Genomic DNA, 11,163 nt, shown 5'->3' with positions numbered 1-11,163 from the left:
ATAATAAATACCTATCAAATCAGACACACCATCAAATACAATACTCATAATAGACACATGAAACGTAGTTTAGGGAGTAAAAGTTTCAATATCGGCTCCTCCCTAAATCCAGCTTGAATTGATTTGCATCATGACTCCATGGAGTCTCAGTGCGGTCTGCTTAATATTGATCAATCAAGGCGATCAGATAGTTATTGACATGAGTTAATTTGACCTGATGACATATTGACATACACATCTGTGGGTGCATCTCATCTGTTTGGCTTGCTTGTCCTCCTTTTGGCTTCTAACATTGTGGCCTTTTCTTTTCTTTTCTTTTCTTTTCTTTTCTTTTCTTTTCTTTTTTTTGGCAGTATCATATATTTGAGGCATGAGACAAGTTCGTAGTTTTTTAACTCTGTAGAGTACTAATTTTTTTCCTTCAATCAATCTTTATCTTTTTTCTATTTCCTCTTTTCCATGATGTGTAATCATTGTCTTTCAACCTTCATTCTTTTTTCACCTTCTCCCTGTTTGGCTGTGTTTGTTTTTCTAGAGGAAGTCGCTCTGTAACTCATTGGACAGCTGACTGACAGCCACCTCACTGTGTTGCGATCCTTTCAGTATCCTGGCTGTCTGCTGTGGGCTGCAGTCTTCTCTGGTCCCAGTGACTGTTTCAGGGCAAGGACAGTGTCTGCAGGTCCCATGGTTCTCTGGTAGCCCATTCGACAACCTTGTGGAGTTGCACTCCTCTTTGTGATGGGGTTGTATGCAATTTCCCTTCTGTGCAGAGCTGTGCTGACACAGACATCCACAGAGTGTACTTCTACATTGAGCCACATCCCGACACAGGAATTTGCGGAAGTTGGGCTTAAAGACCAGATACACAATCGGGTTGTAAAGGGTGGAGGACTTGGCAAAGATAGCTGCCAGAGCAAAAGCCATAGGTGGTACAGTTGCGGGGTTACCAAATGCTGCCCACATGGACACAATGGCATATGGACTCCATGCTGTCAGGAAACCGATACAAACTGCCACAGACAGCTGAAAAGAGACACAACAACATACAAAATACATTTGTCATGTAAAAACTAAATTTACTGATGCAGTATCTTGGAAAGTGAATGTATGTATTTACCTTAACGATAAGTGCATGTGCATTGGTGATCTTGTTCTGCGGGGACATGTGTTGCTGCACAGCCTGACGGGAGCCCCGGACGGTCAGCAGGATGAATGTATAGGACAGGAAGATGACAGTGCAGGGCACAATGTAGCAGAAGAAGAAGAGGCAGATGATGTAGCTCATAGCTGCAGAGCTTTGGCTGGGAGCGTGCCAATTGATGCAGCACGCTGTACCATAAGGCTCGGGCCCGTACTCTCCCCAGCCCGACAGGGGACCTACAGCAAAAACTCCAGCGTAGCACCAGACCCCGGCAACAAGCATGCAGGCGTGGCAGTAGGAGAACTTGTTACCTGAGGAAGAGCACAGCAGGTTAGATACTGAGGCAGAGAAGGGAGAGATGGGAGAGTGATGACTGACACATGAGGGCAAAGAGGAAGGATACGGAAATAACAGAATCGCAACAATATGCTACTAAAGCATATTAAGTCTGGGTACCTCATGCTGATAACAGGCAATGAGTCAAGAGTCAGATATCGTCCATTAAGTGATGAACAACTTTACAACTTGGCTAGATAGGAAAGTTTGACAAGAAGGATGAATCCCTCTTGCACAGGCAATGTGGATCAAAAGATGAATTCCTTTTATCCCTGTGCTTCAGCCAGTGCACATTTTGATCTCAATCATGTTCAGATAAGAGGTCACATGGCCCACAGGATTACACTGTGCAGTGTGAAATTAGATATTCATAATGCCAGGGACCCAAACATGAACATTATTCTGTGTATATGAAGAGTAGCTGTGCAGAATGTTTACTTAGAGGCCAAATTGTGTGATTAAAAAAAAATAATAACAAAAAATAAACATTTGAGAAGATACATTCTCTAGTTGAGCACTGTGCGCACAAGACCTCATATCTGTAGATATTATCACCGCAGGGATCTGAACAGGGAAAATATATGAGGATTATAATATGTGATTTTTGCTCTAAGTGATCATGCATCTGAAACATTGAAATATTATAAATATATATTATATTATTAATATAATATTGAAATGGACACAATTACAGTATCTTCATTTCCCTCGGCTATTTTTCAAATTCAACTTACAGACAACTTACCTTGAGCCCATATTGCAATTGCACCAGGGCTGCACTTGCATATCTATAGATTCATAATAACTCATAGAACTAGCCATTAGTGCCTATACTGTAGATATAGGAGACCGGCAATGTCTTGCAATGCAACTGATTTGCTAATTTTTTGATTGCTGAATGTATTATTCTGTAAATATGTATAGAAATATGTATATAAGAAATTAATAGACTATGTAGTAATTAAAACATACATAACCAGAATGAAGGACGCAGTGTTGCTATGTTGTAATATTTATAGTAACCTTTTAACTTATTCTAGCTGATCCCATTCACCGCTCCACTAACTGATGATGTGGCCCATGAAGTTCACAGTCAATACCTAATGTAATGTTTGTACAGTCTAATTTCTATGATCGGCTTTGTGTTTTAATTGTATCAGAATTTAAAATTAACATATTAAATGTGTGTACACTGCATTTATAATGCATTTCTGTCAGCATGATACGTGGTGGAGCACTCGCTTATCATGACACTCATGTCGCCATGGACTGTCGACTGTAATTGATTTAGACAAGGGCTTCTTCAGTGTGGAATCACTGAGGAGGAGAACACAGGGAGCCTTGATACAGCGCAGACTCTTCAGCTGAATGTCAGCCCCTCTTACAGTTCAAGCTGAGGGTGGGGGTTGGTGATTAAGCCCTGTGGCACACGCTGAACTGTATGGTGCTGGGGAAGGGGGCTGGTTCGCCATTACAGATGGCTTTTATCTGATGTGAAGCGTCCCTTCACCGATCCAACTCTCCATCTATCCGAGTGGCACGAGAAGGGTTCGACCTCACATCTTTTTTCACAGAGCTGAACTCAAACAGAGGCTCGAACATCCCTTACATTTCAAATAGGTTTGCAGCCAACTTAATTATACCTTTATACCAGCTCTCCCTTTGTTTATTCCTCTTCATTTTCATAAGGTAACATGAGGCCATGACTGCTGTGGCACAAAAAGCTGCGTCGGAGGCCCACTGTGATTGAATAAAAGTAGCTGGTAGTGGATTAAAAAAGAAAAACAAAACATCGTTTACTGTCGATTGATCAAATCATGGCCAATATTTGATCTGCTTAAGGTTATGATCATTTAATCGAAACCCCGTTTTTGAATTGATTCATGGTGGGCAGTTTTCCTGATTTAGCAATTTTGATATATTTACCTTCAGCAGTTACTTGTCCGTTTAGTAGTTTTCGTTGTTAGTGGTAGACTACGCCATTCTCGTGCTGGTCTCAGATTACCTCCATGTAACGTGTGTGTAATCCAGCTTTACTTTGTCTCACTGATAACAGCCACGGTTTAACCAGGACTGAGATTTACAACTTCACAATAATCAACCCAGATAGCAATCCAGCACACTGCATCAGTGCGTCATTGAAGATGAATTTAGAGGTGTTTTTTTCCCTATTCATTGTCTAAGTTATTTTATAGCCTTTTTTTTTTTTTTTTTGTCGGATTGAGTATTAGTGATAAATTTTGTCCCTATGGTGCCGGTAGAAACCAGTCAGTCCTTGAATTATCATTAAATGGAAATGCTGACACCAGCTTTTACCCTTTAGTCCACCATGCCCACTGTATATACCATGTAATACTACCATATATCATGCAAGATGTGATGTGATTGAGATCTATTGAAGCTCAGTCGTGCCTAATAGGCATCAATTTTCACAGTCAATACCAGTCAACATCAGGACAAACATCCACATTGATGCTGTTGTCAAGTCAGTCCTTTTTAACTGTAAAGCAATTCCCCAGCTCCCTCTTTATTCTCTGCTGTTCATACCCCTCCTCCCTCTTGTCATTATAATGACAATAGTCCTCTTATTGAGGATGTGTTTGACTCATCCACGCTCAGCCTTTTGTTTGATGGACTTCGATCCAGCACCCACAAGTTGATCAGCAGTCATCAGTGGCTTAAACCGAACAGGCAGCACCAGATCCATGTGCTTTCAGGCCACCAAGTGAAGCCTAATCAGTCTGTTAGCAGGTGCACCAGCTGTGACAAAGAAATACTAATTCAGTTCACTCTCATCCATCTCCTTAATGCCCCATCTCTTGTAGGTGTTCAATTCCTTGGTTTGGAGCATGTTCTTTAGAGCTTTCCTCAAGGACATTTTAGCACGAATATGACATAACATTTCAGTTACATGAGCAGCAACAACAAGGCCCGAATTATTTTCGCTTCTACAGTCATGCCTGTGCCTGACCTTTGCACCTAAATTTGACCCTGCCTATCGGTAAGGACGCCAGTCTAGTAGATCTAAGATTTCAGGTCTCTGCAGATCTTGTTTTGCAGCTCTAATTTTCAAACCCTATCAGATGGACAAATCCTAATAAGTGTATTACCTTGGAATGGACACCGTTGTGGAAATATTTTACTGTCTCATCAGGTCAATGAAGAAATTTGTGTAGACTGTGCTTTAAACAACAATCTCACTAGGATATCTTTTAACACAGAAAATGGGAAGCATTTCTTATTTCAGCGAGTCTCAAAATTCACGCATACATCGAATCCAATTCAATCCAAGTTTATTGTCCTTTGACAACTGATACGATAGCCAATGTTGAATTTGATGTGACAGACAGTCTCCATAATAACTCAACACATGGAAACTGAACCTTGTGTCAGCAGCAGTCCATAAATATTATCATGGTTTTCACTCTCCATCCCTCCAGTAACCTGATCCTCTGAGCTGGCTTATACCCTCCTCATAAACCCACCCATTGATGTCTGACATTGCCGATTCTTCACACAGAGAAATTGTTTGGTCATTTCCAGACCGATTATTCACATGACGATGAGCTCCAGCTACAGAAAGAAAGGAGTAGCAGCAGCAATATTGCCTTTGTGTGTTGACATTGTAATGTCCCGTTCTACAGAAAGTAGTGTTTGTGGTGATTTTGATGTGTTTGCCACCTCCAGGCAGTGAGAGTCTGCTTTTTGGTTTCCTTGTTGGGGTTGTCTTTGTGTGTAGATTCACATTTTGACTTTTAACAAATATGATTGAGTATCTCCTATAAAACACCAAATGTTAATTTATCCCAGTTTTCTCTTTCTAACCATCTACAAAACTGGTCATAACATTCAGGTTCTTCAGCCAGTAAAGTGTTAATTGTCATGACAAATAGTTACTTGCCTGGAGCTAACTATTCAACAAATTAACAACAGGCATGTAAACAAGGCTCAAGCATTCACCACAGAAAAGAGAGTTGAGTAATTCTACTTCTGCTGTTTTCCTTTTGGTGTTACTTTTAGTGCTGCCTGTTAAAGGCGCCCTTACACTAAATAGATGATACCAAAAGGCTGATTTATTAGGTGCAATGACGATGTTTCTACTTCATGTTGTCATCAGATAATATTCAAAGACGTAACTCAGAATATCAGTGCTGAAAGATTGATACTGTACTTAACTTGTCTTTTCGGGAGCATCTATTTGCTTTGTAGCTTTGTTTTTGCCTTTTCGCCTACACACTTGAGATCATGTTGCGATGGCTTTTGTTTTGCCATGTCTGTATCCCACTTCAAGCTTTCCATTGGGCATGTAAATCACCCCGTCTTTACATCTCGACAATACCCAGAAAACAATGCTGGATAATGGGAAACACTCAATAGCAGTCAAGCCAGCATGAACTCCATCTCCTGTGTTTCTTGTCAATGGATGGTGCGGGTTGCTCTGAAAACTGCAGGCGCCGCTCCAATTAAATTAAATTGCATAAATGACGCTATGTGTTCCTGTTGATTGATATGCGTGTGTGTGTCTTTGTGTCTTTGACTCTAGAATCTGTCTGCTGAGTTGCATAAACAAGAGGACAGCGTGGTGTAACAGTGTGTCTGTAAACTGCATTTGTACAAGGTTCCTTGCAGGGAAGTCTCATAAAGGCGTAATTATTTATGCTCATTTGCATTTCAAACAGTTTTATTTGTGAGGCTTGTAGTCTCCAGGGTTTTACACTCTGCATTATAGACTGTTCCTCTGGTAATCAGACAAGAGGAGCCCTTTAAAAACACAGCCTTGACTTCAATTATACGGTGCCTATTAGCAGCAATCATTGAACCTATGTGAGTCTGGAATAGACTTCTAATTTTGTTTGGAAGCTGGAAGCTGGTGCACAAATCTTCCAAAGCCCTGTTAAGCTGGATGGTGACAAATGAAGCCTGAATTAGTTCAACTGTGACACGTACATGTAATCGATACTCGCTGTCCATCAGATCTATACAGTTTCCTGCTGTGTGTCCTGTAACTCATTCAGGCTCCCAGCGTTACCTTTCTTGTGCCTTCTGCTACATCTGCACTCATGTGCTGATTTATTTCTCCACCAAATCTGCCTTCTTTTGCTCTCTTTTCCTATGATAGTTGTTATACTTTGTCCATGCATCTTTTACCTTACATATCATGCATAATAAATCCCATTGACGCAGTATGTGTCACATGGCTCCGTTCTGTGTTCCCCTGCAGTGTGCATGAGTGAGTGTGACTGTGTGAGGCATATAAATGGGACATCCCTGGATTCTGCACTCCAGGATGCAGATTCCTGGAGTGAAGAATCTGTGCCACAACATACAAATGTGAATCCATTCATAATATTCAGGGTATGGACATGAAGAACGACAATGGCGTTCCCTGGTGAAATTAAATTATGTTCATTTTCTGCCAAGTGATACCAATTTACATGCATTGCATGTTTAATCTTTCTAAATTAATTATGGTTTGTAGATTATGGCTAAGTGATGCCTGTGACAAATGATTTTCACAGAAGGAAAAAAAAAATATGAATGATGCTTTTAATGAGCAAATTCAGAGTGACTGATGAGCCTTGAAAAAAGGAGAAACATGAACTGGAGAGCCTGATAACAGAAGTTATGGCCATAAGCGAGAACAGTTCGTGTCTTTGAGTAAAACTGTCCGTAAGCATTGCAAACAAGCCCACCTTACTTTCCCTTCTCTCATAACTGTGTTTTAGATCCATGCAGCGGCAGTATTTCACATATGTACCTACCCTGATCTTAGGATGGACATGTCATAGCTGCCTGTGCTGCCTGATAAAAAAAAAACAAAACTTTGTTTCATGGGGCAAGAGCTCCATCAGCTTGGTAATTTGTGAGCGTAAGACTTCCAGACAGAAAGACACAGAGAAGAGAGCATTACATAAGATCTAAATCAGAAAGCAATCCTAAGTGTCAATAATTATCTGACCCTCTTAATGCCCTTGAATAACATCAGAATTAATTTGCATAATAACACTGAAATCTTGATTGGATCTGACTGCTAATTGCCATGTACTCTATCCTAAAACATTAATATCTGCAAGGTAGGTGTGAATGTTTGTAGATAACACAACTCTGTATGTTATCTATTCTAGATACATAAACACAAGATAAGAAAAACACTCCATGAGATGTCCTATGTAATCTACAGTAGATGTCATATATCAGACAGCACATCCCTGCTGGTTAGTTTCAGCTTGTGACTGGATCCTGTTTGCCCTTGTTTGATGTAAGCTGTTCTGATTTTTGAGCTGGCTTCTCCGGAGAAATTTGTAGTTTTGTGAACTACTGTAGTGTATCTACATTTTGGGCACATTTGATTTGGCCTCCGTGGAGCTGTGTTAGTTGTCTGGTGTTGCTTTGACAGTATCACAGTCAGTCATGACTGCTGCTAATTATCAAATGCAAATAATTAACATTCCACATACAATTACTAAGCTTTGCTTGTAATTGATTATATGTCACATGGTCTTGGTCAGTGGATGGAGGTGTCTCTGTTGTCATGGAAATGGACCTGTTGTGAATCATGCTCAGCAGCTGCTGTTGCACTTGTTGTTCATGTTAGCGTCTGAGTTAAGATGCCTTCTGATGATAAGAAATTTGCTCTTTCCTCACTGCGAGGTTGGGCACAGAGCATAGTGCAGACACTTGCAAAGGCAACGTGTAGGGAGGGATATGTCATCAAAAAAGTAAATTAAGCATTGAATTCAGCTAAGTTTGTAAACTACATGCCTATTCACTACAGTCCCATGAAAAATAACACACATTTAAAACGTTATTAAACACTGACAGTAAGGCTGTAGGCAACACATGCAGGCAGGGACTCATGAAATTTCAATAATTGGATGGTCTGTGAGTTTTACAAATGTAACACCCTGCAGCAGAACACTTTAAAGGGAGTACATTAAAGTCCTTGCAAACATGTCCTTATTTACATATGCTGCTGATTAAAGAGGTAAAAACATGGCCTTGAACATTATTGCAGCATGGCCACTTTTACTTTGTTGTGAGCCCTTGACTTGCTGGCCTCACTACATTAATATTTCTCTCTTTAGAGTCAAGATTTTAGCCTTCAGGGCACAGCAAGAATCCAATTTTAACACTGAGTTGATCAATATGGGTGAAGCCAGCCTTCTAGTGAATCAAGACCAATAAATTAATATCAAGGACACTTTTTGTAAATTCCAGTTTTCTTTTTATATATATATATATATATATATATATATATATATATATATATATATATTTTTACATACATATAATTATGAAGTACAAAGGCTGGTTGTCTTACCATAGTTTGGGCAGCAGACCTTGAGCCAGCAGACACAGGAGAGCACAGTGAGGTTGGTCAGACTGCACAGGCCAAACAAAACACCACAGAAGGCATAGACAGTACAGGTCACCTTATGAAACAGCCACCTGAACGGAGAGAGAAACAGAAGGGAATTTCTTTGTAAATGATTTATTACTGACAGCTTGATACTAAGCCAGGATTTCTCTGCAAAATCCCTCTGATGAATTACATAATTCACACCCTGGTGGTGAAACAGGTACATACACTTTCTGGCCATCCTCTGGGTCACACTGTACAATGGCCCAATCATGGCACACGTGACAGCTATCAGCTGCTCAGGGGATCCGGACAGCAAGCAGGGAAGGGCAGATGAATCCGGGGAGATATGAGAGACAAGCTGCCATGTATGGCAACATTTCATCGACCATTTTGCCGTTTTTTATACTACGTAGTGGAATCATTAAGCTTTTCCACAGGGCTGTCGTAAGGAAATACTGAGGTTAAGAATTTTTAGACTATTCACCACAAAAGGGTTTTAAATATGGGATTTTCATTTCTGTCATAGGTGTCAAACCTGTGGGGACACAATGAAATTGATAACAAAGTGACTGCATTTCCCTCCATCTATAAACATTTCCATCAATCTACTAAATACTAACAAATTTTTATAGCACTAAACTTCCTTAAAATCATTGGTGGAGAGCTGTGCAGAGATTATTGTATTTGCATCTTTACTACAAATACCACTGACTTTGCTGTGATGGATGTTCAGTCAGTACTTGTCTCTTTTTAGTGTGACATTATTGCTGCAAGAGAGAAAGAGGAAGCACTTCTCTTCAGCCATAATGACTGATGGCTGCCTCAGCAACCTTCATCTACAAGGTGGGGCACGTGTTATGAAGCCTGAGAGATGAAACCCAGGGAAAAAACGTCCACAAATCACCTGCTGCTGCTTTTAAAGCTTAGAGCAGCTACAGTCTATGTTTTTATAATAACAATATATCAAATAACAATGTGAAATAGAAGAGAATGATCACCCAAATCTGCAGCTCACCTCAGCTGTACAAAGCTTTATAGTGAGTTTCAAGTCAATGTTTAGCTGTTCAACTGCAATTTTAGTCATTTTAGGCTGCTTTTATTGAAAAGGCTCTTAGAACCTACTGTAAACTACCGGTTCACAGACAGAGTCAACAACAAGCTGGTGAAAACGATTTTGTAAAATGAGAGGGACATGTCACTCTGTCTGCCGTGAAAATTACACCATAATGCGTCATCATGTACTTCTGGAAATTTGAAGTCCATAAGAGGCTGTTTGAAACCACCTCCCAACATTTCTATTGTTATTCTTGTGTACCAATACAAAATCCTCATTAAATGTGTTTTATTATTTGCTTTTATCTAAAAACAGACTCATTTAGTTTGACTCTTGTTGAGTCGGTTTACTCGTCCATCACCAATGAGGATGTGACTTTGGTGTTCTTGATGGCAGCTGCAGCTCAGCCCTGCTTCTCTAACCATTCCCCACTTTTCACTCTGTTTGCCTCTTCTTCCCTCATCCCTCAGAAATATATAGAATGTAAGGATGACAAAGTAGTTGAAAGGAGAAAGAAATGGAGGAAACCTGAATCGTCACTCACATGTGAGCATAGGCTGAGGGGATAGCCAGTGGGAACAGGGTTATGGTCATGCTCAGATCACTGATGGCCAAGTTAACCACAAAGAACTCTGCCGGCTTCAGCGAGGACTTCTTTCTATAGGCCACGAACAGCAGGATCCCATTCCCTAGCACTGACAACACACCTGGGAGACAGAGTGGCAGGACATGTAAGGGCTGTTGGATTTGAAGACACATTCATACAGATAAAGGCTGTAAACTGAGGATATATATATCTAAAAAAAAAATCACATCACTTACCAAAAATGGTGTAGACCGTTCCCATGAGGAAGTCATTATCTTTCGATATTCTGGACACAAGCAGAAATGTTTCGGAGGCATTTCCCATCTAAAACAAAAATGGAGACACAGACGGGGAAAAGAGACAGAGAGGAAACAATCTTTTATCCTGTTTCTCACCTTCAGGCAAAATTAATAAAGCAAGCAAAACAACTGTCTGACAAATTTACATCCTCCATACCTCAGATGGGAGAAAACACAGAGTGACTTGTGGATCAGACCACAACTACTGTTACAATGCCCTAAAGCCAAGTTGCAATAATAAACACAGCTTCATCTTAAGTCACCAGTCTCTGTTTCTGAATAGGAGGTCAAAGAGATTCACAGTCTCAGAAACCATATTGTGGTTCAAGTCTATGTGCTATTACACCTCCGCTGTCTTTGTGCCGGCACACAGTTGTATTCATC

General features: G+C 40.3%; 1 protein-coding gene across 1 annotated transcript in view; it reads right to left on the bottom strand.

Annotated features, from left to right (window-relative positions):
* Window positions 1-299: 299 nt before the first annotated feature.
* The window catches only part of opn7b (opsin 7, group member b), a 54,599-nt gene continuing 43,735 nt past the window's right edge, over window positions 300-11,163 (bottom strand). The window contains exons 2-6 of the mRNA XM_076742081.1: window positions 10,717-10,804; window positions 10,439-10,601; window positions 8,799-8,926; window positions 1,118-1,452; window positions 300-1,023 (exon numbers count right to left, since the gene is read on the bottom strand). Of these exons, the coding sequence (XP_076598196.1) occupies window positions 532-1,023; window positions 1,118-1,452; window positions 8,799-8,926; window positions 10,439-10,601; window positions 10,717-10,804 (1,206 nt within the window). The 3' untranslated portion in view covers window positions 300-531. The remainder of the gene's footprint in view (window positions 1,024-1,117; window positions 1,453-8,798; window positions 8,927-10,438; window positions 10,602-10,716; window positions 10,805-11,163) is intronic.

The sequence above is a fragment of the Chaetodon auriga genome, chromosome 10 (genome assembly GCF_051107435.1).
Source record: "Chaetodon auriga isolate fChaAug3 chromosome 10, fChaAug3.hap1, whole genome shotgun sequence".
Classification (NCBI taxonomy): domain Eukaryota; kingdom Metazoa; phylum Chordata; class Actinopteri; order Chaetodontiformes; family Chaetodontidae; genus Chaetodon; species Chaetodon auriga.
Note: the sequence above shows the minus strand (reverse complement) of the source record. Positions and strands in the feature narration are given on the sequence as shown.